Here is a 25,483-nt window from a genome sequence, read left to right on the forward strand (position 1 = left end):
GCCGCCGTGGTACAGATGCGAACCTCCCGCCACGCGGACCTGAGCAACAACAGCGCAAATAGGCAGCATGAATCTATGCATGTCGAAATGGATAGGAAGGCGTGAACCTGTTGGTCTCGCGTCTGCGGGCTGTAGGTACATTTAAAACTTGCCGTCCTCCATCGTTAGGTACGCAGTCGATGTACCCATAAGTCGGTACATTGGTGTGCGCCACGCCACTCGTTCGTCAACAGCGGGTCCGCTGTCCGCCGCGGCACTTCCGATTTTGCTTACTAGCCGCGACGTGACGAGAGTGACGGCGTGTCCGGGGGGAACCTTCTAAACGAGGAAGGCGTGAAGTATCACAGAGAGCGGGTGAAACACTTGGTTAAACTATACGGCACTCTAATCGAACGACCACGGTACCAGCACCCCGGGGTCAAGGACTCATGGGAGGGCACGGCAAGCCGCCGGACGACGGCAGGGTAGCGCGTGAAGAAGAGGATAACGAGGTGATCGACATGACTTCGCCAACACCCACTGACACGTCCCAGGCACCGGGGCCCGATGTGGAGATGGACGAGGTTGCTCCAGCAACAGACCAAGAAGCCAGGGCCGCAGAGGAGGCCAACGCTGTCCACGAGGAGGAAATGGCCGAGAAGCTCACGTTAGCAGAGATGTACACGTATCTACGCAGTGAGCTTACCGGACTCGATCTCACCAGGGTCAAAGACGTAGTCAGCGCAGTCGAGTATGCCGAAGCGATGTTCGCAGAGGTGTTCAACGCACGACCTAAGGAACCGCTCCCTGCTGACCGCAATCACTACCCGGAACTCACCGATGAAGAAGGAGAGCGAATGCTTCAGTTCCTGCAGGCTCATCTCAGCAGTGGGCGATCGAACGAGCGCCAATGGCGGGCAGCCATGCACGATCTAGCTCGGTCGATCTACAAAGCGCATACACGTCCACTTACGAAGACAATTGACCACCGTATCGCTGAACTCAAGTCAAGGCAGGACCAATGAGCGACCCATGGTCCCAAAAGCTACTCTCGAAAAATGAGGCTACGGATAATGATGTCGAATGACGGGATCTTCCACGTCGGCGTTTCGATTTCTGCGGAAAATCTATTCTCCGCAGGAAATAGATGAACTTCGGGATTTGTGTGAAGCCCCATTCGGATTTCCTGCACTACTGCGCAAGCCAACGGAGCCAGAACAGAAAGTGATCCGAGGTCTCCTCGAAGGATCTATTCTCTGTGAACATCTGCCGGAGTTTCTGAAACGCATCTGCAATAATGCGTCCCTACGAGTCATCCAAAATACGATCAAGGCCCAAGTGGAGGGAGACCTGGTCCTTCTTCTCCAACCCGACTTTGCAGTATATCCCGATTTTCAGACCCGTGAACGGCTGATAGGCATGATCCTATTGGGGGTGGGAAGAGGAGGCTATGACAGGACGCAGGTGGTCGCTATGCTACGAGAAACCAAGCAGGTCTGCTACGATGAAGGACGACACGCTGTCCATCTCATCTTCTGGACGAGGGAACTCGCCACTAAGTGGAGCGCCGTTTTTCACTCCCTCCCCTTTCGGAGTCGACGCATCCCTTTGCAGAACGAACATCCCGCGGTGCTCACTGATAACGTGGACTTGAAGACCAGAGCGGCTTTGGTATGGGCCCGCCAAGTTGGAGCGGATGGCATCCGCGACAAGCAGCCGCGGGAGTGCTATCACGTTCGATTACTCAATGTGTCCCGCTTTCTGGACGAATCAGCACTCGATGCCTTCATCCAGGGACAGTTCCATGGGTCCTACACGACGTGGCAAGAACCGTCGTCAAAGGCCCGTAAGCTACAGACGGATGCATGGGACGTGTACTTCAAGAGCACACATTGCCCCGAATTTCTCAACGGAATGCGGTTCATCGGCTGGGCTGGCCACAAAATCCTAGTGCAACATGCAAGCCGTTCTAGGGCACCGCCTTGTTTCAAATGTGGGGCCTCTGGCCACACCCGAAACCAGTGTAACGTGCCCGACGATTCCTGGAAGTAGCACTACTGTGTAACGGTGACCACGGCAGCGATTGCTCAACTTCCCCACCAAGCGAGTACGATAACTAGCATCGCGGAGCTAGAAAAGTACTGGATCGAAGAAAAGGAGGCATCCCCCCCACCCCCAGTAGCAGCTAAAGCCCCGACGCCCACTGTTCGACTGCTCACTAGGATCCCTGAGAAGCCTGCATCGCCGAGTCCACCATCGGCACAACGCACGCCGCCTAAGCCGACCGGACAATGGGTCACTGCTGGCTCCCCGCGCGCTGCTCAGCACCTCCAGGCTCTGGTTGAGCGCGCGTATTCGAATGTAAGGAAGGTCGAAGCAGCGAACGCCCCAGAAGCACCAAGGAAGCCGTCTGCAGAGACCGTCGGACGTTCTATCAGTGAGGAAATACAAGGGAGGCAGCGCCACCGAACGGCTGCAATGGAGAAGCACCAGCGTCTCATTGAGTCGCAAATTGCTGCGAAGCACATTGTGGACGACCAGGGCGACGTAGGCAACGCCACGGCGCTACTGGCGGAGCAGCCCAAGCAGGCCTTGAACTCCGGTGAACGGGTGTTCCAGCACTGTAACTTGGAGCGGGTAGCCACACCGAAAACAGGCAATTGCCAGTACTATGCGGTGGCCATGGCTCTCCTCAACCGAGACTTCGCCGACAAAAGCAGCGTACCTGCGCTGGAAAATCTGACATTGACGCTCAAGAAAGGAATGTGGTCGGCGGTAAGCCACTACTTCGAGCAAGAATTTCCTCACGATATTCGTGAAGCGATACTTTGCTCGTTGGACGAAGGCCTAGCCAACGGCAAAGAGCGCCTAACGGAGGCGCAATCAGCGCAAGGTCTGAAGGACTACTTGCACGCACTATGCTGCACAACATTCAAGCTTGCAGCATACATCGACTATCGTTACTGGGGCACGGAGGTGACGCTGCGGCTGTTGGCAAAAATTCTTCAACGAAAAATCTTTGTGGTCGTTGCGCCTTCGGGATTGGTCGACGCCAACTATCAAATCTTCCAGCCAGCCGAAGCAGCAAAATCGGGCGAGACTCTCATCTGTGAAGGAACGCAACTACGAAGGGAAGAAACCAGAGGGATGGATCCAGCGGCTTCAAGCGGCGCGTCAAGCAACGTACGCAGAGGGCGCAGCTCCAATTGTTCTGCTGTTTACAGCACGGCACTACATGCGACTTTGCTTCAATCAGCCAACCGCTCCAATGACTGCCGCAGGATCGGTAAGTGTAAAGGAAGTTGTGGACCTGACGCTGTCTGCTGGTGCGGACAATTCGGCTAACGACGTGACGATGACTGAAATGGGAGCAGGTAATAGTGAGAAGGACGGACATCACCTGACTGACGCTGAACGCCAGGAGGTCGACGCGATCGAGGAACATGGGGGTAGCCAGAAATCCGAGTTACACGCTTTCCCAGCGGCGGGAATCCATGGACTCTCCCTTGGTAAGGTGAAGGAGCTGCATGACTTAGACTGGGATGACTCGGCAGCGGTAACAACATGGACGGAAACCTATGACATCACTATACAGCAACTGCCGTCGTGACAGGAACGCATACGGCAAGGCGAAGTCAGTATGGATGTAACCCCGTCAGACCCAAGCCCCAGCAATACCAGCGGATCGGTCTGGAGTCAAGACTCGATGTCCACACAGGCGGATGCTGACCCTCACGAAGGAGACACTGGAACGACTCGCACCGGTGTCGGTCGTTTTCACGGATTAGACTCCCAACTTGGAAGCAACTGGCTGCGAAAAAACCACCTACAAGCGGGGTGGAATCGGCTGCAAACTCGATGGGCAAAGGAATCAACGTCACCATTCCCGACAGTTCCTGCAGATACCACAACGTGGATAAACACAGTCTCCGAGGCCCCACGAAGTCTACTGCGGATGCTTCAGAGCTTCGAATCGCCAGAATATATCCTGAGCACAATGACGGATGCGGTGTTAGATACGTGGACCGAACAGAGTCGACTAGAATGTCTACTACACTGTCTCGAAAGTTGGGCAGCAGTACCTGACCAAGATGTCGGTCGCAAAGAATGGCTGCTTGAACGTTGCGCGGACCTACGGGAAACTGCTGCCGGAAGTCCCGAAAAGCTGGACATCTACGCACCGGTGATGTGGAATACACTGAAAGCGGCGAACTTTGGTAATTCTCGGCTACTTGAGCTCTGTCAAAAGAGCGAAACGCAAGTACTCTCGAGAATGATCGTAGCTGCCTTCATATACGAAGTCGAGTTACGGGCGCTGGCAGCAACACCCCCTGGACCTCTCAGCTCAGTTGTAGAACACCTCGGGTTGTTGTTCTCGAACGAGTACCAGCACTGCATGCCGCGCTGTATCGAGCGCAGACGTTCGAGTGTTGGGTCATCATTGAAACAACGCTGGCGCTACGCGCGTCGCAGCCTCGCGATGAGGCTTCAACTTCAGTTCCAGACCCGTGTGTTCATTAACCATGCTAAAGGAAACCGGCAACGTGAGAGCAGAGCCTCTAGAAGCTGACTACTTCAGTGAGCTATACAATGTTTCGACATTGTTTGCATCGGCCCAGCCCCGCAGATTACCAGGAAAACAAGCAAGACAAACAGTATCAATTGCAACTCAAAACTTGATGGGGTTCGCAAAAAAAGCAAGACGACACTGGCTCAACGGCTGGAAAAGGCATCGTGGGCGAACGGAGCCCGACGTCATCATGGTACAAGACGCGCGACTACACACGGCAGAGCAAGTTCGGGCAGTCAAGCAACGCTGGAACCGGACGTGGGCGCGAAAGGCACCGGAGCATCCGCTGAGTTACTGGACCACTACAGAAACGAAATCATCAGGATTGGGAATACTCTGCACCCCGCACGTGAGCAGCAAAGTTCGACCTTGGCAACGAGAAAGCTGGACCAATCGAGTGATGGCTGTGGAGTTCGATGGCTGGCTGCTTGTCAATATCTACGCTCCTATCGACCAAGCGGAACGCCTGGAATTTTTTTTCGGACCTGGACCCTTGGCTACGCCATCATGAGTCCATCAAACTCGGAGGTGACTTTAATTGTGTGCTGAATCCTCAGCAAGACCGGGTAACAGCTCGAAAACCGAGCACTGCTTCTTGCGAAAGTCCGTACCTGCAGGAGATGCTGCAAGGGCTCGAACTAACTGACGCAGTCTCGCTAAAGTACCAGCTTGACGAAGAAGATGTGGATCATGACCCGCTTCACCACTATAGCTTTTGGAGAAAGGATGGGGCTAGCCGCCTAGACCGCTTCTACGTCAAAGGACAGCCCTATACGGCAGTGCAGTGGGTGGAAGCACTACCCCCGGCCCACAATTCGGACCATCATGAAGTTCGGTTGGAACTTTCACTGGGAGACCTTCGACACCAAAGGAGCCATCGCCCGATCCAGTACCCGATCGTCAGCGGCAGACCAGAGCGTGTCCGAGAAGCACTTGGACAGGGACTTCGCAAGTTACTGGATGCATTCGACAACGGAGGTAACCCGTTAGGTCAATGGGACAAGCTGGTGGCAGATATCCAGAATCTTATTCGAGATACAAGTCGACAGGACCGAAAGCAGACACAACGTTACTTCGAAAACCTGCGAGCAGCAACACGAAAACCGACGGCATCGCGAGCAGAGCATCAAAAAGACCTCGATGCGGCAGCACGTCTCCGCGCTGCTCGGTCTTTCGGTGATAGCATACAGCAATCGCCGGAAACAGCGCGAAAATTGTTTAAGCGTAACTCGGAATGGCAGCGAGACCAGCACATATCCAGAATTGATCCCTCTCCAGGTCACTTCTACCCGGATGCCATGCCGAGTGAAGAGCGAATGGCTTCGGAGTGGAATCACGTGTTTGGGGCATCCCACGCTTCAGTTGACTCCAGTTCCCTCGAAGAAGAGTTCACCCGCTTTGTGCAGATTCCGGTGGAAAAGCGGCTCCGGCGAGACGAAGTGGCAGCACTTTTGGCTCCCATCACGGAAGCTGAAACGATAGCCGCGATACAGCAACTACCAAGGCATAAAGCAGGGGGGACTACTGGTCTAAACCACGACTTCTTCAAAGACTTTGCCGACGAGCTCTCACCGAGTATGACGAGACTCTACAATGCCATCTTCAAGGGGTCAGGGGTGCCCGATTCGTTCCTGCGTGCTACGATCATCCCACTCCGAAAGAAAGGGGACTCAGCTGATGCAATGGACTACCGACCAATTGCACAGCTAAACACAGCGTACAAGGTTCTGGGACGCATCTTGGCTGAACGACTTCACGCTATCTTACCCAGAATCATCAGCTCGGCTCAGCAAGGCTTTGTGCGGGGACGCAACATTGACAAAACAGTCACACTCCTACGGGCGATTCTGGCGACCAGCTTTGACGACCCGACGAAACCGTGGGAAGAATCACCGGCAGTGTTATGCCTCGATCTCCGCAAGGCGTACGACACATTGTCACGAGTTGTCCTCCGTAGCTACGGGTTTCCTCCTGAATTCTTGGACGTAATCCTGACGCTACACGAAGGAACTACCGCGCAGTTCCTAGTGAACGGCAATATATCCAAACCATGGCCTGTGAGCTCCGGAATCCGTCAGGGCTGCCCGCTGGCCCTGACGGATTCCGGAGTACTGTGTACATGGCATCTCTAAAGGAACTCGACATTGTGAAACCCATTCTCGAGAAGTTCGGAGAGCTGTCCGGACTACATGTCCAGCCTCAAAAAAGTGTATTGATTGGTCTCAACACAGCGAAGGCGCCGTCGCGATGGCAAGGGTTCCCTGTACAAGAACCAACCGCCACGTCTAGGCAACGGGGTAATGGGTCGGCAACCACGACTCGACGGAGCTCAATTGGGCAATCCGACTTGAAAACATTCAACGCCGACTTCGAATAGCAACTACCATGGGCAATTCCGTCGTCCAGAGGGTGACATTGTTCAATGCAATAGCGCTCCCAGCGATCCTGTACACTGGACGGCAGTATGTCCCCTCCAAAGCCACGCTCCAAGAATTGGCACGGCTGCAAAAAGGCTTCGTTTGGTCAGCCACCACACGAACTGAGCCAGTCAAGCACAAGCTTAACCCTGCTCTAGTCTACACTCCGCAGCAACACGGCGGGCTTGGACTTCAAGACATTGCAAGTGCGTTTGCAGTATCAAGGAGTAACCTCGCTGACAAATGGCTCCATTCTCCGGACGACGTCTACACAGCAGCCTGGCACGCAGCCGTGCACCCCAACAAGAACGCACAAAATTTTGTTGTGCGTTCAGGCCAACATCGCCAGCCATGATTTCGGCTGCGCTCCGTGAACACTTCGGGCAACCGCAGATCTCGGCCCAAGGCCTGGGAAAATTGGAACTATGGGAAGCGCATTCTCGAAACTTATCACCATCCCCTGACGACGTGAAAACTATTGCAGGACCCCAATCCGCGGGTCCCGAGGTAAGCAACTGTTGCTGGATCGGACCAGAGTCAAAAGTCATTCTCGTGACGACATCCGCGGCGCCACGGCAAGATAATCCACCGGTGGACGTGGACTTCTTACTTAACGCACCATGGGACAACAACGCATGTATCCTCGGCGCAAAAGGCAGGCCGCTACGGGCCCGCGACTACCCGACCATCCAGATTGGACGTACGCGAGACATTATCATCCAGCTGCCACCGGTTACCAGACCTAGAAAGGAAGTCCTCATCCAACCTGCGCGAACGGCAACCACCAAGTCCAAGCACGTGCTCGACTGGTGTCTGAGCATCGCTCACAGCATCCCGTGGAACTACTGGACCGTCCAGGATAGACAGCCACGGCTACTCGAACTCCCTGTGCTGACAACGCCACTGGTATGGAATATCACCCCCGGAACAAACACGATCACGGCCACGTACGCGAACAACGGTCTCACTCGCCAAGCGCTGACACTTACAAGGAACCAGGACGGATGGACGTGGCACTTAACGTCTGCAGCTCCTGCGCTTGAAAGCACAGGCGATCTCGCCGAGCTCAGAGCTTGGGAACGCATGAGAGCGCTCGTCGTAAAGTCTGCGCCAGGAACCACCGTCTACCCGTAGGCAGTACCACCAGCTACACCTGGCAGAGCGGCTGCGACGACGGTCCGCAAACAACGCTCACGGTTAATTCGACAAACTCTGCAGCACGCGCTTCAACCAATGCTGGACAAAATGCAGCGAAGAGAAGAACGATCGTCATGGGGAAAAGCAGCACTGACACAGAGCCCAGCTCAGTTGTGGGACACCAATGGCCTCTTTACGGATTACCAAAACTGGATTACGTACCGAATCACTCTCGGTGAGCTGAACCTCTACCGAGAAGGATGGCCCGCCCACCGGGCCTGCCCCGAAGCAACATGCTCGACTCACCGCGAAACGATTGATCATATCATCTGGGAGTGCGAAAAAGCCCAGCTTTCATGGCGGCACTGGGTATCCAAGTGGCTCGGCCGCGAGTGTTCCCAGAACGACATCGCCAGTCTCCAGCCGGCCATAGCCCAGCGACAACCACCAGCAGTGATCCCCGAGCTACTCGCCCACGCCCAGCAGTGCACAGCGACATGGACACCCCACCACAACAAAGCGATGACAACGTTATGGCGGATATGGACGACAGTGACCCCTGTGCTGCTGTGGCGCTTGCGTAACTACGCTGTCTTCAACAACGAACACTCATCTCCACAAGAAACGCGAGCAGCCGTGTGGTCTGCTGGTATTTACCAAGTCCAGGCGATAACAGCAGCCTTGGAAGAAGAAGAGCGCGACCCGCGTTCAGGCATGGTGCCTGGAGACATGCCTCGGCATCATGACGACGAGTGACACCTCCACATGGACGCCACCTCTCGATCACTGGTGTCTTTATTGTGCGATTAGCTCGCAGCAGCAGACACCGCCAGGAGGCGGATGGATCCTGTATCACCAACGCGCCAACGGGACGTGGCACACCCGCAAAGCTGGCAGCATGGGGTTCCCAGCTACAGACTCCAGCCAGGACATGGCCAACCAAGTTCTCACCCAAGGTATCGCGGAGCTCCTCCAAGCAGCAACACCAGAAACAGTCTACGTTCACATCGAAGGCCACGCGAACATACTCCGTCACCAAAACAGACCAACCCAGGCGGCAGACACCGACGAGCTCAGCCAACTTCTCGGGCAGCTCTTCAGTGTGCAGTGGGGCAATCCTTCACTGCAATTGCTACGCCCCGCAAGTATCCTGGCGAAGAACACAACGAACACGACGTATGACTTCGACTGCATGACAGCAGAGGCGGCAGCAACACCGTTGCATGCGTACCTCTTGCGGTCCGCCCGGAAGCATCAGCCCAGCCCCACGAACTCATCCAGACAGCCGACCGGATCTATCCAGTCACAGCTTCTTGCATATCAGGCAACTGTAGGACAAAAATAAGCCTCAAAATAGCCTGCCTTTACCCCCCCCCCCCCCCCCCCCCCCGCTGTCCGCCGCGGTCCTCTTCTTCCGGCTGGGCAGCGCAGCGCAGCCATCGGCTCTGCGGCCCATTACTGCGCGCCGACCAAGAGTCAAGTGAGTGCCATTTGTTGCCGACACTAGACCAGTCGCCCCCATCGATGGCGTGCCTGCTCGCCGCTCTCAGTGGCGAGGGTGGACGCCCAATCACACGGCGCCTCGCCGCGCTGTCAACTTCTACACTAGGGCGCTCCGTTGACACGCCAAGGCGGCAGCGCAGGATTATGGCGTAAGGCAGGTCCGCCCTTCATGGCGCTTCTACCGGCCGCCCCGTTCTCTCCGCATGCCAGATGGCAGGCTTTCCCTTTAGGGCCCGTTCACTAGCGAAATGTGAATGCTGACCTGCCGAATCCGCTACAACCGACAGCTGTGCGATAGCGAATCACCACGCATCTCCACCTATTTTCATCCAATAAAAAGCATTAGATAGTCCTGTGCGCTATGACATCTCCGCAGCCGATACTTGCCTTCTCGGCGGTAGTAGACGCCGAATAGCAGACAACGAGCGAGGGCCGGGCCACCACTTTCCTCGCCCGCCCGCGCGCGTAGCAGCCTTCCGCCTTCGTCTCTCCGCCCACTCGCTGCTGGCCGCAGCCGAACGCCGCCATGTCCAAGGCGCCCAAGGCCAAGAAGGCCGCGCTCCACTACCAGCCGTACCAGGCGCTCGGCGTACGTTGCAGTTCGCTCTCTGGCCTGGGGATTAATCTGATGATGCATGGGCCTCTCACCCACTCGTGTGTATATTCTGCCACGTGTGCTAGCAGGCTGGAGATGTCGATGAGGCGTCCATGGACCTCAACATGTCGGACCTGCCGCTGCACCTCGACCCCGTGCTCTCGTACGTCTAGCTCTCCTCTCTGACAACCATCCTCGGGGTCCTCTATCTAACCGAAGGGTACTGCTGACTATGTCCAGAGGCCTGTCGTCCAGCATGAGCCGCAACCTGTGGGACGACTGGAACGAGAACGACGCCAACTTCGGCATGAAGTTCGACATGTTCGCGGATGAGGTCAGCACGGCCAGCACCGCCAGCTCCACGGCCAGTCCCAACCCGGGCATGCACGTGCCGCACGGGGAAGTGGCCAATAGCGGCTTCGGCCACATGTCGCCCTCGCCCTACGAGCAGCAGCAGAACGCGTCGCCCAACGCGATGCACGCAGGAGTAGGAGGGACCCCCACCCTCGAAGAACAGTACAAGCCGCGCGCGAACGTCCAGCGGTCGCTCAGCGAGGACATCGTCAACATGCTGGACGATAGCAACGAGACCTCGTACCCCAAGCAGATGGAGACAGATCCGCAGCGCCGCGACGTGGCCATGCAGCAGAACATGATGTACAACCCTGCGGCGGGGCAGAGTTTCCAGCAGCAGCAGCAGCAGCAGCAGCAGCAGGAGATGCACTCGAACCACATGCACCAGTTCCAGCAGCAACAAATGCAACTGCAGATTCAGCAGCAACAGCAGCAGCTACAGCAGCAATACCAGCAAGCCCCGCAGCAGCAGCAACCGTTTCAGCAACCTACTGGCCATAATACTTCTAGCTGGATGAGCAGCTTCGGTGGTGGAATTCAGAGCGCCGCGACCACGACCACGACAGCCCCCGCCAAACCCGGTGTCAATCCGACTACTCACCGTCGTCCGTCAAACCCATCGGCATTGGAGATTGCCGTTACCGAAGGAACAGCTTCATTGGTTGCCAAGTGCCCCGCATCACATGCTCCAGCTACGCCAGCGGTGTCCACCCCGCTTGCGCCTTCTTCTACTCCGCAGCAAACTACTGCTTCAAAGGGGAAAGCTGCAGGGGCTCAAGCCGGTGTATCTTCCGCTGCTACCAAGTCCAACAGCACGCCGGGTGCAGACTCGAGCAATACCAATGGTGCAAGTATGAACGATCCGGGGCAGCAAGCCAACGCGTTTGGTGGGATGATGATGAATCCGTTCATGATGTACTCGATTATGGGTCCGCAAGGGATGAACATGATGGGGATGCCGATGGCGATGCCTATGGGAATGAACATGAACGGAATGACTGGAGTGAACGATGTGAATGGCTCTAGTGGCACGAATGAGGCAGGCAGTGGCAACAACATGAACGGAATGAACGGCATGAACGCGATGGCTGGTATGAATGGGATGCAGCTTCCGATGCAACTCCAGTTGCAGCTGCAGTTGCAGATGCAAATGCAAATGGCTCAAATGGCGCAGATGAACGGAATGGGAGGGATAAATGGGATGCAGATGCCCATGGGACTTCCTGGCATGTCCATGGGTATGAACATGCCAATGCCCCTGAACATGAATATGCAGCAGCAGCAGCAGGTTAACCCTCAGAGCGGACTAGCAGGCGACGTTGAAATGACCCCCGCAGCGGCGGCGACAGCTTTCTCCATGGCGATGCCTACCACAGGTGGCGCAATGCTGAAGCCTGCCAGGCCACTGCAACCCAAGGGTGCACCGCGTACAGGCCCCGCGTTTGTGAATATCGCACGAAAGCCCGAGGAGCCTGAAGTGAGCAGCATTCTGAAGTCGCTCATGGACGAGGAGGCCAAGAAGAAGGAGAAGAAACTGGAGCGCAATCGTGACTCGGCACGTGAAAGCCGCAGGAAGCAGCAGACGTACGTGGAAACACTTGAGAACGGTATCAAGCGTCTGCAGATCAACCGCGACCTCGTCCGCTCCTACCGATGGGGCGTCAGCGGGCCAGGCTTTGGTCCTCTTCCCTGCCCGAACTCGCCGCAGATGTTTGACTGGAAGAATCGTCTTGAAGTCGTCACTGGTCGTACTGAGGCGTTTTCGAGTATCCAGAACCCCGCTAACTTCCAGTCCCTGATGCGGCTCAACCGACAGCGTCGCACGCTGGCAATGCAGCAGCTTGAACGCGAACGCGCTGTGTGGAAGTGCTTCGTCTTCGTGGGTCGGCAACTCGCCGCTATGCGCACGCGGGTGCTGCAGGTGCAGATGCTGCGTACGTTCTCGGAGAACCCGTTGGCGATGGAGCTGGATGCAGTGCTGAACCTGACGGCCGACCAGAAGCTGCAGCTGCAGTGCCACGCCCAGCAAACGTTCAACGAAGAGGTGGTGGAGCTGACGAAGCTGTTCAAGGTCTTCTTTGCGTTGCGCAACGAGGCCCTTCGACTGAATATCATGTCACCTTCGCTGGAGCGTCACTTCCGTGATGCCTGCTCATTCGACCAGCTGCAAAAGCTGCTGCAGTGGACGGAGACTCACCGCACCGTCATCGAGACGGATCTCTGCTTAGACGAAGTGTAGGCGCGAGTAGTTGTGAAATTATCATCTTTCAGCACACAAGTGAAGCACGTATGGATATGGACATGGCTTCGAGTACAGCGTAACGTGGACGATTTTGTCAATCGAATCCGATGTACGTACACTGTCGCAATGGGTGGCAACTTCTGTTGTTTCATGCAGCCCTTCTAACCCAGATCAATAGCAGTCGAGGTTTAGACGGACCGCTTATACATGTACTTTGTTTTACTCTTTCTCCGTGAGCTCGCGCTCGATCTGATGCAGTTCTTCCAGCAGCTCGTCGGCCGTTGGTCGGCCCTCTGGCTGGAAAGCCTGGCACCTGAACATCAGAAGCCGCACAGGTGTCGGTGCCTCTGCATCTCCAGACGCACTGCCCTTGTGATTATTCAGCATCGGGACTTCGGTGTCGTCCATGACCGAGTGCTCGGCTGAGGTGCATTCGTACGTGGCAAGTTGCGCGAGCAGTACGCCGAACGAGTAGATGTCAGCCTTTGGAGTGTACTGGCGTCCGTCGAGGACTTCCGGCGCCGTCCAGACGGTCATGTCCATGTGAACCTCCTCTCCAGCGTTCTGCGAGCTCGTGTTGCTGCGCCCAGAGAATCTCGCTGAAGATCCCGTCGTGGAAGGGAGAGACCCAACGTCATTCCGGTTGTGAGACGACGACCAACGCCGCAGCGCACTGCAGCACGTTAGATCACCGAGCTTCACGTTCCAGTCGCTGTCCAGGAAGACCTTCCGAGAGCTGAGGTTGCCGTGGAACAGCGGCTGCGAGAACGAGTGCAAGTACTGAACAGCCTGCGCGACCTCGATCGCGATGGAGAGCTTGCTCTTGTAGGCGCTGGAGGAGCTCCTCCAGCTCCATCGATTACCGCCGTCAGCCAACATGGTTGAGTCTTCATCCTCGGACTGTAGGGCGTCTACGTCGTAGTCGTCGTCACTCTCGCGCTTGTCGAGAGAATTGTCCCCGCTTGGCCGCTCGGCTTTCTTCGCTTGTAGAGCTCGTTTGTGAGTCTGGATGAAGCTGTTGAGGTCGCCTTTGCCCATGTATTCCATCACCAACGCAACTCCTTCCGAGTCGCTGTGCTCAGCGAAGCGAGTCATTTTGACGAACCCATAGAAAGCGACGAGTTGCGGGTGCGATAGCGTGGCGCTCAGACGGATCTCCTCGACAAACCCCCACAACTCGGCCAACAACGTGTTGTCACGCTTGTCACCATTGCGTCCACCGCGACTAGCGATGCTAAGTGTCTTCAGCACGACTGTCTTGCCTCGGTACGCAGCTTTGAAGTAGACGAACGCAGAGAAGCTCTCCCCAGAATCGGGGTCTCCTGCTTCGGTCTGCTCTAGTGAGGGAGCTGCGAGCAGCTCTCGGTGCTTGACTAGCGATCCATCAATTTCAGAGCGCGGGAGCTCTTGTTGGAGACGGAGGAGCGGGTCGTTCGGCTTGTTCCTCTTCGCTAGTGCGTCGTTTTCAGCATCCATGGCCAGTTCGGGCTCAGGTTGAGAAGAGTTCTCGTCTGTGCTCGGTGGATCGGAGCACAGCAAGTGGCGGACCTCGTCGTCTGGCTCCATACTCGCGCTCTCGTGCCAGAAGTTGTTGGATCGGCCACTCGCTGTCTTGGCCATGGCTGGCTGGCTGCCTTTAGCTTTACCACCACCACCGCGGACTTTGCGCCGCAGACACATGCAAAAAGTGTTGACGAACATCAAGACCGTGAACGCCGAGAGCAAAGCTGCTGCCCCAATAAGGAACCACGAGCGCCGCTGGTGCAGAGTTTCTTTCAGAGCGATTCGCTCCTCCTCTTGAGCAGATGACGCATCCGTTCCCCACATAGACCCCGACATGGACCCGCTTGAGGCTGCTATGACCACACTCTCGTACTTGTCGGCAAACTCGCTGTCTGATAGCACGCACAGCATCGTATCTTGAACGTATCGCGGGTTTGCGTTGGAGTCGGAGCAGCTCAGCGTGGACGTGGTGGAAACATCCCACAGCGTTAGCTTCTCGAACCTGTCCGCGTCACTCTGCCGCACTTCTAACTCCTCTAGCACGCTGACTGGTTCTGCTGCAGGGTTTGCGGCGGTCGTTTGCAGTGCGCGCGCTTCCTCCGGAGTAACTACTGATGCGGTTGAGGCCGTTGTTCCTGCCGCCGCCGCCGAATTTGCCGTGGCAATCAGAGTAAGCTCCGAGAGGGAATCCGGGAAGATGACGCCCCTGATAATTGTGATGGGGTTGTTGGAGAAGTTGAGCGTCGTCACCGAGCTCGGGAATGAAAAGTTTTCCAGCGTAGCAACGCTGGAGCCGACGACGTCCCTGTACACGATCGATCAGCACCAACGTCGTGAGTATTCGAGCAAGGAATTTACTGAAGGACAGAGCGGCATACAGTTGCAATAGGCTGGATGGGAACGATACGTTGGATAGTGATCCAATTGGGTTGCCCGACAAATTGCTGCTCACACCCAAAACGTAAACGGTGAGGTTATCGAACAGACACACCAACCTCTTAGGACCACGCATGCATCTTACAGGTACTGGAGAGTGGAAGGGAGATCAGCTCCGTCAATATCGCCCAGGGCGTTATTAGCGAGATCCCTGGCAAACCACGTACGCACCACACATTCTATCAGCCACTGCGCTGACAAAGTCCAGAGCAGCGCATCACGTACAGAAGTGTAAGAGCTTCAGGGAACTCGAATTCGTCTATCGTAGGGATGCTGTTATTCGCCATATATCTGCAGCAACACAAGCGACGATCATCAGTTTCCAGTCCCACGGAATCCAATCACCAACTCCCCCACCACTCACAGCTCCGAGATGTTGTTGACTGTCGTGAAGCTTCGAAGCTGGTTATTGTCCAGTCTTCTGCCCTCCAAAGAAAGCACACAGACAAACGCCAAAGTCAGCTACTACGTCACGTCGTCCTCCCACACACGTACACAATGTCCACCGCTGGGAGACTCTCGACCGCCACGATGTCGCGGTGCCGGAGGTCCAGCATCTTCACTCCCGCAGCGCTCGTCGTGACCTTCACCACGCTGGCCTCGCACGTCGACGCGTCTGTGACCTCCACGCTGCTGCTGGACGTCGAGGTCGAGGTCTTGTAGGAGTTGGAGCTGCTGCTGGGGATGGCGACCGTCGTGACATTCGGGCAGGAGGCGGCGCTCTCCTCCGCTTCTCCCACGTCCACTGCCAGGCACGCACGGGGCCAGTCCCCGACCGCCAGGAGCAGCGCTGGAGCCCAGCGATGCAGTGGCATGACCGTCGGACGTCCTTGAGTGGAGGGCAGGTGAATAGTCGAGCCCTCGACCATAGTGAAAGCAAGTGTAAAATAGTTGTCTCAATTGTAGCCATCTCAGCTTATGGCTACATCTGCGACTTGTGCGCAGATACTTTTATTGCAACTCAGCGGATGTGGACGTGCAGCGTCTTCTTCTGCGCGCGGATGGCTTTCTGCCGACTCCAGCCGGCGAGTAGAGCCTCCTTCTCGACGCGCTTCCGCTCCGCCAGCTCGTGGCGGTCGACGTCGTCCTGGAGCTTGAGTTTGGAGATGAAGTACGCCGACTCGACCTGGTCCAGCGCGCGTCGGTCTCTCTTGAGCGCGTCCTTAGCTGCCACCTGCTCGTTCAGTCTCTGGTTGAGCTTCTGCTTCTCGGCGCGTTTCATCTCGTCGCTCATCTCGCGCTCCAGTGGCAGGATTTTGATGTCTCGGTAGTCGTCGCGGCCACTTGCGGATTTCTGGCGCGACCTACTCCGCTTCTCCTCGATCTGGTTGTTCAGTAAGGCGTTGAGCTCTCGTCGGGCGACGGACTGCTCGGCTCGCTTCTGCAGGTCGCGGATCTGCACCACGCGCTGCCGAGTCGCCATCATGTCGTTGAACTGGTCGTCCACGCGCTTCGCCTGCTCGATGTTGGCCACCTCGCGCTGGAACGCTGCCTGCATGACTTCTTCGTGGTCCGGGCGAGCTTTGAGGACTTGGTGAGGGACACGCGGCTCAGGGATCAAGAACCGCGGTAGTATTTGCCGCCCGTTAAGAGGCACCGACTCGGGGTTACAGTTGTTGTCACTGGGCACCACCTCGTTCAACTCCTGTCGGTGCTTGCGATGATGACTCCTCGTTTCCTTGTCCGTCTTCACGCTCTGGCCACTGCCTTGGTGATGGAGAGCGGCAAACTCATCGTCACCTAAAGCCTTGAGGCGGTGCTTGCGCTTCAGCTTGTTCGGAACTTGGAGAGCGCTATCGACCGAGAGCGAGCGCTGCATCGTGGGCTTGTCACTATCTCCGTGGGTTTTGCTTGCCTCTAGCTGCAACGCTTTCTTTCGGAAACTATCTAGTGCACCGCTCGAGCTTTTCCTAAACACTGCGGAGGGCGGGGGTATCTCCACTTGGTCACTCTGCGTAATTGAACGAAGTAAGGTCGAGTCGAAGGTGAACGAGAGCGCCTTCCCGTCGAGTGCGAAGCTTCCAACCCCTTGAAGCGTCAATCTACCCGCATAGTCCCCGCCCTGAAGCTTCTTACCGACGAACGCGAGGATGGCGTCTAATGTCCGACGTGTTTGATCGGATCCGAGCCCGGCGTCGCTGCCGAGAGCAGCCATATGGACATCTGCAGTCGCAGTGAGCGGAGCAGGTGACGAACGGTGGCGCCATACGACGCCGTACGTTGAAGCGAAGCGATCCGCCAGCAGGAACACTGGCGCGCCGGCCATATTGCACGTCGGCGCCTTGTAGAACCCGAACTTCCCTAGCTGCTGCAGCGACACCCCCTTCCGTTGACTGAGCTGGCGAGCTACAAGTCGTCCAAAAGCTTGCCACACGCTAGTCACCGACGCCCCAAGCAGCACCTCGAACTCATAGCTGGACGACCGAAGCTGCTGCGCGCACTCTGCTAGAAGATCGCCCCTACTCGCCATAGTGAATACACTCTGAACAAGCGCTTCAAGACGACAACGGGCGGTCTAAATATTTATTCACTTATACTGATCGGCATGACAAGAAACAAAAGCGCAGCTATTCCTGTTCGGCGTGGCGTGGGGTAATGTTAGCTGGAGATCCGCCTTCGAGACTGCAACACAAGCGATCGCTGCTCGCGGTTGAGCGAGTAAGCGAGGATCTGCCCACCGAAAGTTGACGCTAGAAGCGTGCTGTTGTGCACTCTGCACAAGCCCGTGAACATCCGCTTCGCACCGTCAGCATGCGCCTCGGCTAGTGGAGAGAGCGTTGCAGTGTCCCAGACCTTCACCGTTCCGTCCTTAGACGCTGTCACTGGGAGCATCGGTAGAGCTGCAGGATCCGTCTCAATACCATCATCTGCAGTGCTAGGCAGGAAACAGCACACGGATGCGTCTTGTTGGTGGCCCTGGAACTCCATTACCTGCTTGCCCGTGCGTCGATCCCATACTCGGGCCTCACAGCCAACACCGTTGAAGCCCTTGCTAGATGTCAGCAAGTACGTACTGTCCTCTTCGCTGCCGCTGCCGTACGCTGCAATACTCAACGGGAAATACACAAAACCCCTCAGCGTCTGGGCCGGCACGCGCAGAGGCGTTCGAGGGTCCCACACCTTCACACTCAGATCTTCGCTGCCTTGAGCGACCAGAGGCTCGCGCGGGAGCCACGTCGAGCACGTCACCACGTTCTGCGGCGTCGTGTTCTTGGCCGCGATGTGGCTCGTGGTCAGGTCCCAGAAGATGGTCTGGGTGTCTCGGCCCCCAGAGCACAGCATCTGCTCGGCGTCGTCCACGGCCACAGTGGACACGTTGAGCTGGTGACCTCGCAGTACCGTGGCCGTCTCAGACGCGGGCTTGTCGGCGATGGGTGTGATGGCCACCGTCGTGTCTCGCGAGCATGAGTAGATCATCTGCAGCTTGTCCCCGATGACGATCCGGTTCACGGACCGCGAGTGCGGCATCCAGACGTTGACGGCGTCCTCGGCGGGTGCTGCTGCGTCGCGCCAGTTGAGCCGCTGGATGGAGCCGTCCTCCCAGCCCGCGAGGCAGTTGTCCCCCAGGAAGGAGCTGTACGCGACGCAGTGCAGCGCCAGCTCGCTCTCTTGCTCGGTCGCGGCAGCAGCCTGGTCATCCGCGCCAGTTGGAGTTGAAGCGGCGCCGTCCGCGACAGGTGGCGTCTCCTCCTCCACCTTCCAAGTGTTGAGCTTGTTGGCGTCGCGCGAGTTGCAGGCCCCCATGCTGACGGTCCGGAGGCGGTGGAGGCGCGATAATAGCCGATCCGATCCGAGCGCTATGGACGATAGCAAGCGAGGTGTCAGGCAGCGACTGCAAGTTGCATCGTCCTCGCGTCTTTCCAACGGACCTTCGTGCCTCGATTTCAGACGACTTTTACTCACCGTATTATAGGGACCGTATATAACCGCACTACTATGTACGATTTACATAAATAACCCCGGCTTCTAATACACAGGTGCGAACTTAATAGATTAAGTACGCGTAAATTACAATAACCATACATAATAAATACTTTAGCAATCGAAGGTACGATCAAAAAGTATTGTACTTTGTGAGGAAATTAGTAAATAGCTCTTAAAATATACACCAAAACCTGTATAAACCAAAGTACCTGTATAATTAGTCGTACAATGATACAAATAAGGTCTATTCAAACTCTTCTATCTAATAACGACGTCTTCCTCAGTGAAGCCAAAGTAACTCATTTAATTTGCATCACAGTACCACCACTAAGACTGCGGCTGACGTGCGTCGACACCACTCGAACCAACATGTCGGCGACGAACCAAGTGACGCGCACCACGATCCAGGTGCGCGCGCGCCTGCTCTGCTGCCTGCCTGCTCGCCTGCCAATACTGACAAACTGTATGCGCTTGCTCGTCGTTTGCGCAGCTGTACCGCGATTGCATGCGTCTGGCCAAGCACATCGGCGGCAACGTACGTCACCTGCTTATCTGCTCTGCTTGACCCAGTGCTTGTGATTCAACTGCTTGTGCTGACGCTGCTGTGTGTGTGTGCATTGCTCCACGACCGCTTTGTGCAGAGTAAGAAGGGCCAGGCCATCAAGGAGCTCGTGCGGCGGGAGTTCGAGAAGGGCCGCAGCGAGACGGACCCGGAGAAGATCGAGGCGCTCAAGGCCAAGTACGTAGCGCTGCATTCACGCTTGCAGGCTTCGCTGCCATGACGCTGTTGGGAACCATTTTCTGACTCTGTTCGTCTTGCGTTGTGTTTCTTTGCTTGCTTGCTGCTGCTGTGCAGTGCCGTCCGTGGACTGAGCAACTACCTGATGCTGGCCAACTCGAGCAAGGACCAGCGGCTGCACAACGCGATGAACAAGAAGTCCCCGCCCAAGGAGGACGGCCCCGAGCAGGCGGAGTACCGGGACCTGTAAGCTAGAGCGGTCTGCCTCGCTGTGTAAAGGCCTACAAAACACGCAGTGCCCCTGACAAAATCTCAATCGTTGCTGTCGTGTTTGAGTGAGTCTCGTGCCTCAAACAAATGGTTGCTACGCACCGGCTCGTCGCTATCGGGAGCAGTCGAGTTGAGCCAGCGAGATGGGCGACGACCGCATGCCGATGGCAATTCTCGGTACAGCGCTACCGTTCCGAAGCTTCACTATTCAGCGCTGTACGAGGTAAAGCCCTACGAGATAGGCTACCGATAAAACGGCCCACATGCAAGTTGTCGTCACAGCGGCAGCACACAAGTGCACCCACGCAACGCTCTCGTGCATTGATTTTTCACGGGCACGTCACTCTCGACTCGAGAGAGTCTCGAGCGCCTGGAGCCACGGGGAAATCGTAAAAAAACTCATGATTGCGGGCCTCTGTTATCCAGTGATCTCCAAGACGAGAAGATGCCATCTCGCTGCATCAAGCCCGTCCAAGGAGCAGGGAAGCCAGCATGTTGAAGTGCACTGTACCAGTCGTGTAAGTTCGCACGCTAAGTACGCTCGAACCTAGGTCAATCCGAATTTCAGCCAATGGTTTCGCTGATGGCCCGCCAGCCAATGGAGCGACTCAAGTGCTCTGCTCGATTCAAGTTGCCACCGTTCCGGCCGCGCCACCTCCGACCATGAGCGACCCCGTGCGCGACCAGCGCTTCCAGAAAGTGCACAATGACCCGGTAAGGTGTACTTCAATGGTGCAATGGCCGTCACGCAATTGGATCGCTCTCTCTAACGTAATACTCTTTCATGTAGAGATTCGCTCGCAACTCGAAGCGCAAGAGCAAGCTGCAGATCGACAGACGCTTCGCCGGAGCGCTCAAGGACGAGCGATTCCAGAGTGTGCAGGGCAAGTACGACAAGTACGGACGGCGCATCGAGAAGAAGGACAACGAGCTGAAGAAGTTCTACCGCCTGGACGAAGACGAGGGCGACGAAGAGCAGGAGGAAGAGGAGGAGCAAGAGGAGGAGAAGAAGGCCAACGCCGAGACTTCGTCCACGACCAGCTCCGACGATGATAATGACGACGCCGATGCTACCGTCGCCAAGAACAGCGAGAAGCTCTCGCGCCTCGATTACCTGAACCGCATGGCGCGTGGTGAGCTTGAGTCCGGCTCGGACAGCTCCGACTCGGACTCGGAGGACAGCGACGACGAGGAGGCCGTTGCTGCTGAAAAGGAAGAGGAAGAAGATATCCCCATGGGCGAGGAGACCAAGCGCTTTGCTGTGCTCAACTGCGACTGGACGCGTATCCGTGCTGTGGACCTTTTCGCGCTCTGCCAGTCGTTCGCTCCTCCCACGGGTGCGGTGCAGAACGTAACTATTTATCCGTCGGACTACGGTCTTCAGAAGATGGTACGCTTGTGGATGTGTTTTGGTGTGTTGCAGTGCATTTTGCGCTAACTCTTAGTTTCCATCTGCAGAAAGAGGAGCAGCAGCGCGGACCGCAGGGTCTCTGGGATGATGAGGACAAGGCCAAGGAGGCCAAGGATGAGAAGCCGGAGACTGTCGAGGAGGAGGAGGCCGACGATACGGGTGATGAACAGGACGATGCGGAGGAGGAGAAGGCAGAAAAGGCCGGCGGTGACAACGAGGACAGTGATGACGACGTGGAAGGTGAGGAGGACTATGACTCGGACGACCCGCTCGGCGTGAAGAAGAGCGTGACTATCGAGGGCGAGTCGGACGGCTTCGACCGCGAAAAGCTGCGCAAGTACGAGCTGCAGAAGCTGCGCTATTACTACGCGATCGTGTCGTGCGACTCGGTTAAGACGGCCAGCACGATCTTCGACCAGTGCGACCAGCTCGAGTACGAGACATCGTCCAACGTCCTCGATCTCCGGTACGTGCCGGACGACACGACCTTCGCTAACACGCCCAAGGAGTCGTGCGATAGCGTCCCCGACCGGTACAAGCCGGCGATCTTCGCCACGCTGGCGCTGCAGCAGACCGACGTGAAGCTCACGTGGGAGGAGGACGACGAGCAGCGTCTGGAGCTTCTCACTCGCCCTGCCGACTGGAAGGACGCCCACGACGATGACTTCAAGGCCTACTTGGCGTCGGATGTGTCGGACGCTTCCGAAGCTGAGGACGACAGCGATGACAGTGACGCAGATGAAGACGCTGAAGACGACGCGGAGGCTGCGGCTCCGGTCAGCAAGAAGAATGCGAAGAAGGAGGCCAAGATCAAGAAGCTGCGCAACCGCTACCGGTCGATGTTGCTGGGCAGCGACGCAGAGGACGAAGACGACGACAACGCCCCGGAAGGAGGTCTGGGCGCGAGCAGCGATGAGGACGAGGACGCTGGAGGTGACATGGAGATGTCGTTCACGCCCGGCGCGGGCGACGTGCTGAAGGCCAAGAAGCAGCGGGAGCTGGAGGAGAACGAGACGCCGTTCGAGCGCTACACGCGCGAGAAGAAGCAGGAGAAAAACCGCAAGCTGCACGAGAAGCGCGCGCGCCAGAAGCAGCTCGAGCGCGAGCAGCGAGAGGTCCTCAAGAAGAAGGGCCGCGGCGCCAAGGAGGCCAACCTCCTGCGTGAGGCTATCACTGGTGGCGGCGACAGCAGCGACGGCGGCAACAGCGACAGCGACCAGGACGAGCGCAACTTCGACATGAAGAAGATCGCCAAGCAGGAGAAGGTCAAGTCTCTCAAGGGCAAGCGCCGCGCCAAGGAGATGAAGAAGCTGGCCAAGCACAAGGCGGCCGGCGGACTGCAGGAGGGATTCGAGTTCGACGCGGCCGACCCGCGTTTCGGCGCGCTGTACGCCAACGGCTCGCACTTCCAGCTGGACCCGACGGACCCCAAGTTCAAGAAGACGGAGGCCACGCAGGCCATTTTCAAGGAGCGGCGGCAACGGTACGACCAGGAAGCCACGCAAGCCAAGCCCGCCAAGTCGGACTCGGCTGCTACTGCTGCCTCCAGCGACAACAGCAAGCACACGCTCAACGCCATGGTGGAAAACCTCAAGCGGAAGTCGCAGCAGCAGCAGCAGGACAAGAAGAAGGCCAAGAAGCAGAAGAAGAGCAAGGCATAAAGTCGCGATGGCCAGCTACTGAAGCTGTAGACAGAAGGGTCCAAAGTATATAGAGAACAAGTTTTGCTTCACACTTCCGTTTCCATTAGTGTTGAAGGGTCTGGACGAGGAGTCACATTTCGTAGATCGCCGTCCGAAGCAGCAGCATGCAGGTAATTATGCTGAGAGTTTGGGCGTGTGGTGATGTACGTGTAGTGGAGCCTCACTCCCTGTCGGTGTGATGGTCTCCCGAGCAGCGCGTTCAGATCCAGGAGGTGCTGCCCAAGGCCGGACTCGTGTACTCGGAGCGTGGCAACTTGACTGAGGTACTCTGCAAGCCCAAGATCATGCCCATCAAGTCGGCGACGCTGCTGCGCATCGAGGAGATCGAGAAGCAGGCGCGTGCTCTCGCCAAGCCAGCGACTGCCAACTCACCAGACTATTACCGCCCTGGTACATCGAGGAAATGAACGCCTTTCAAAGCAGCTAGACCCGGCGAAGAATCGATAACTCGTGTGGCGACTAAGCTAGCAAACACGACTTGTTTACATTTGCCTCAACTTGTCACCTCTGTGTGCGAGCTAGCACGTCACGCCTCTTATTCACTGAAAACTATGCCCGGGTAATGGAGGTGCTCGTAAGGCTGCCTGTCCGTACCAAGTGAACAATTTAAGACCGTGCAGCGTCCTACTGCATGCCACCCGAAAACATCTCGAGCAGAGAGCTGAGTCCCGACCGCGGCGGCTGGAGTCCGTAGAACTTCTGGCCGATCACGCTTAAATACTGCAGCGGTCAAAACGCACAGCGGTGATGCAAGTGTTAGATCCGTTATCTCGTCCACAGCTCGGCGCAACCGAGGCAACACGTACGCTCTTGAGGCTGCTATCGCGAGCAAGCGCCGGAGTGTAGCGCTCCTGGAGCATCTGGAAGAGCGGGAGTGCATCACGCTAGCAAACACAAGCACAACAATACCAGACGAACAACGTCATTCAACCAGGAACGTCAACTCCAAGTCGTGAAATGCTGTAACAAAAGCCATATCATCCTCCCTCACCTCCAGCGTCAGCAGCAAGAAGCGCGTGAAGTTGAATAGCGGCAGGTCGACCGGGCGTCCAGCGCTCTGGCACTTGGCCACGTACGCCTCGTACACTTTGTTCGCGTCGCGCAGGTTCTCCAAGCTCAGCAGCCTGCAAAAAACAGCATCAAACCCCCAATCAGTACGCACTTCACTTCCCACCTCCACAACCTCCTCCCAACGCCTTACTGCAGCACGGCCCGAGCCAGGTACAGGTCGGATTCACTCGGGTATCCCTGCGTCGACCACTGGAAGAGCGCGTCGGCCAGCTCCTGCGGGTTCTCGGAGTGCAAAAAGTGCTTCATGGCGTGCGTGAAGTCGCCCGCCGTGCGGTAGGCGCGCGCCAGCAGCAGCTGCAGCTCCGGGTCTCCGCGCTTGCGGGCGCCCTCGGCCGCCGACCACTTGACCGCGTTCTTGAGGAAGACGGCGAGGTCGGCGCTGAACTGCGGCTTGGGCTCGAAGGCGGCGGCCACGAGGCGCACGCGCTGCTTGTGCGCGTCGTCCACCGGGTGGTGGAAGTCCGCGAAGACCGAGACCATGAGGTTGGCCATCTCGGTGGCCGCCGTGTTCTGGTCGTGCTCGACGAGCTTGAGCGCCGCGTCCAGCGCCAGCGCCGCCGCCTTCTCCTGCTGCTCGGCGCTGGGCTCGTCCCCCTTGAGGAAGCGCATGAACAGCGTCTTGTACATCTGCAGCGCGCCGTAGAAGTCGCCCGCCGCCAGCCGCAGCTCCAGCTTCTTGCCCACGTTCTCCACGCCCGCGTTCTCGGCGCTCAGGCTCGCGGGGGCCGCCACCTTGGCGCCCGCAGCCTTCCGGGCCAGCGCTCGGCGGTTCATTATTGCGATGGCGATGGATACGTGGTCAGTCGAGTTGTTGTGGTATTTGGGTCACGTTTTGTAAGATTGTACAGTGAATGATGTGAAAAGTGCACACATATAGAGCAATAGCTTCCAAAAAACTACACCAAGACTGAAAAGCGGAATTGTGAGTCGAAACACTTCAATGTGCACCTTGGGGCCAATGCCCACGGGCGTCACCTTGCACTGCTTGCGCTCAGTCAGCTGTAGGAGAGTCACGCGAGCGAGAGTAAACAATCCAGATCGTGGCGAGAAACATACTGCACAACCAGCAGCGAGTGTTGCAGCGCCAGCCGGAGCGCCGGACAAAGCTGGAAAGGCAGCCGAAGGAGGC

The 25,483-nt window shown here is 57.0% G+C and overlaps 12 protein-coding genes across 12 annotated transcripts; 8 read left to right on the plus strand and 4 right to left on the minus strand.

The window, feature by feature from the left end:
• Positions 1 to 1,452: 1,452 nt before the first annotated feature.
• On the plus strand, positions 1,453 to 2,031 carry PHYSODRAFT_511036 (hypothetical protein; the record flags this gene model as incomplete). The annotated part of the gene is made up of 2 exons (XM_009532509.1): positions 1,453 to 1,573; positions 1,673 to 2,031. 2 exons carry the CDS (start codon positions 1,453 to 1,455, stop codon positions 2,029 to 2,031), a joined length of 480 nt encoding a protein of 159 aa, XP_009530804.1.
• A 1,795-nt stretch (positions 2,032 to 3,826) lies between these two features.
• Positions 3,827 to 4,297, plus strand: PHYSODRAFT_385225 (hypothetical protein; the record flags this gene model as incomplete). The annotated part of the gene is made up of 1 exon (XM_009532510.1): positions 3,827 to 4,297. A coding segment is annotated over one exon (471 nt), but the record flags the coding sequence as incomplete, so codon positions are not given.
• Positions 4,298 to 5,169: 872 nt separating this feature from the next.
• On the plus strand, positions 5,170 to 6,171 carry PHYSODRAFT_510634 (hypothetical protein; the record flags this gene model as incomplete). Its single annotated transcript, XM_009532511.1, has 2 exons — positions 5,170 to 5,304; positions 5,554 to 6,171. Coding segments are annotated over 2 exons (753 nt in total), but the record flags the coding sequence as incomplete, so codon positions are not given.
• Positions 6,172 to 8,211: 2,040 nt separating this feature from the next.
• On the plus strand, positions 8,212 to 8,859 carry PHYSODRAFT_512661 (hypothetical protein; the record flags this gene model as incomplete). The annotated part of the gene is made up of 1 exon (XM_009532512.1): positions 8,212 to 8,859. The coding sequence occupies one exon, from the start codon at positions 8,212 to 8,214 to the stop codon at positions 8,857 to 8,859; it is 648 nt and encodes a 215-aa protein (XP_009530807.1).
• A 1,273-nt stretch (positions 8,860 to 10,132) lies between these two features.
• On the plus strand, positions 10,133 to 12,794 carry PHYSODRAFT_316666 (hypothetical protein; the record flags this gene model as incomplete). The annotated part of the gene is made up of 3 exons (XM_009532513.1): positions 10,133 to 10,195; positions 10,288 to 10,364; positions 10,442 to 12,794. The coding sequence occupies 3 exons, from the start codon at positions 10,133 to 10,135 to the stop codon at positions 12,792 to 12,794; spliced, it is 2,493 nt and encodes an 830-aa protein (XP_009530808.1).
• Positions 12,795 to 12,939: 145 nt separating this feature from the next.
• On the minus strand, positions 12,940 to 15,931 carry PHYSODRAFT_354982 (hypothetical protein). Its single transcript, XM_009532514.1, has one exon. It carries the CDS (start codon positions 14,709 to 14,711, stop codon positions 13,017 to 13,019), a length of 1,695 nt encoding a protein of 564 aa, XP_009530809.1. The 5' UTR covers positions 14,712 to 15,931; the 3' UTR covers positions 12,940 to 13,016.
• Positions 15,932 to 16,197: 266 nt separating this feature from the next.
• Positions 16,198 to 17,706, minus strand: PHYSODRAFT_512194 (hypothetical protein; the record flags this gene model as incomplete). Its single annotated transcript, XM_009532515.1, has 2 exons — positions 16,198 to 16,869; positions 17,020 to 17,706. 2 exons carry the CDS (start codon positions 17,704 to 17,706, stop codon positions 16,198 to 16,200), a joined length of 1,359 nt encoding a protein of 452 aa, XP_009530810.1.
• Positions 17,707 to 17,834: 128 nt separating this feature from the next.
• PHYSODRAFT_347004 (hypothetical protein) lies at positions 17,835 to 19,085 on the minus strand (the record flags this gene model as incomplete). Its single annotated transcript, XM_009532516.1, has 1 exon — positions 17,835 to 19,085. Exon 1 carries the CDS (start codon positions 18,978 to 18,980, stop codon positions 17,835 to 17,837), a length of 1,146 nt encoding a protein of 381 aa, XP_009530811.1. The 5' UTR covers positions 18,981 to 19,085.
• A 444-nt stretch (positions 19,086 to 19,529) lies between these two features.
• Positions 19,530 to 20,149, plus strand: PHYSODRAFT_514323 (hypothetical protein; the record flags this gene model as incomplete). The annotated part of the gene is made up of 4 exons (XM_009532517.1): positions 19,530 to 19,568; positions 19,651 to 19,695; positions 19,802 to 19,899; positions 20,017 to 20,149. The coding sequence occupies 4 exons, from the start codon at positions 19,530 to 19,532 to the stop codon at positions 20,147 to 20,149; spliced, it is 315 nt and encodes a 104-aa protein (XP_009530812.1).
• Positions 20,150 to 20,312: 163 nt separating this feature from the next.
• On the plus strand, positions 20,313 to 23,241 carry PHYSODRAFT_335160 (hypothetical protein; the record flags this gene model as incomplete). The annotated part of the gene is made up of 4 exons (XM_009532518.1): positions 20,313 to 20,385; positions 20,765 to 20,883; positions 20,960 to 21,559; positions 21,628 to 23,241. The coding sequence occupies 4 exons, from the start codon at positions 20,313 to 20,315 to the stop codon at positions 23,239 to 23,241; spliced, it is 2,406 nt and encodes an 801-aa protein (XP_009530813.1).
• A 146-nt stretch (positions 23,242 to 23,387) lies between these two features.
• Positions 23,388 to 23,775, plus strand: PHYSODRAFT_347005 (hypothetical protein; the record flags this gene model as incomplete). The annotated part of the gene is made up of 2 exons (XM_009532519.1): positions 23,388 to 23,393; positions 23,475 to 23,775. 2 exons carry the CDS (start codon positions 23,388 to 23,390, stop codon positions 23,688 to 23,690), a joined length of 222 nt encoding a protein of 73 aa, XP_009530814.1. The 3' UTR covers positions 23,691 to 23,775.
• A 132-nt stretch (positions 23,776 to 23,907) lies between these two features.
• PHYSODRAFT_316672 (hypothetical protein) lies at positions 23,908 to 25,128 on the minus strand (the record flags this gene model as incomplete). Its single annotated transcript, XM_009532520.1, has 4 exons — positions 23,908 to 24,003; positions 24,090 to 24,167; positions 24,275 to 24,407; positions 24,485 to 25,128. The coding sequence occupies 4 exons, from the start codon at positions 25,126 to 25,128 to the stop codon at positions 23,908 to 23,910; spliced, it is 951 nt and encodes a 316-aa protein (XP_009530815.1).
• Between the last annotated feature and the right edge of the window lie 355 nt (positions 25,129 to 25,483).

This window comes from Phytophthora sojae, assembly GCF_000149755.1.
Source record: "Phytophthora sojae unplaced genomic scaffold PHYSOscaffold_6, whole genome shotgun sequence".
In the NCBI taxonomy this organism is placed as follows: Eukaryota; Oomycota; class Peronosporomycetes; order Peronosporales; family Peronosporaceae; genus Phytophthora; species Phytophthora sojae.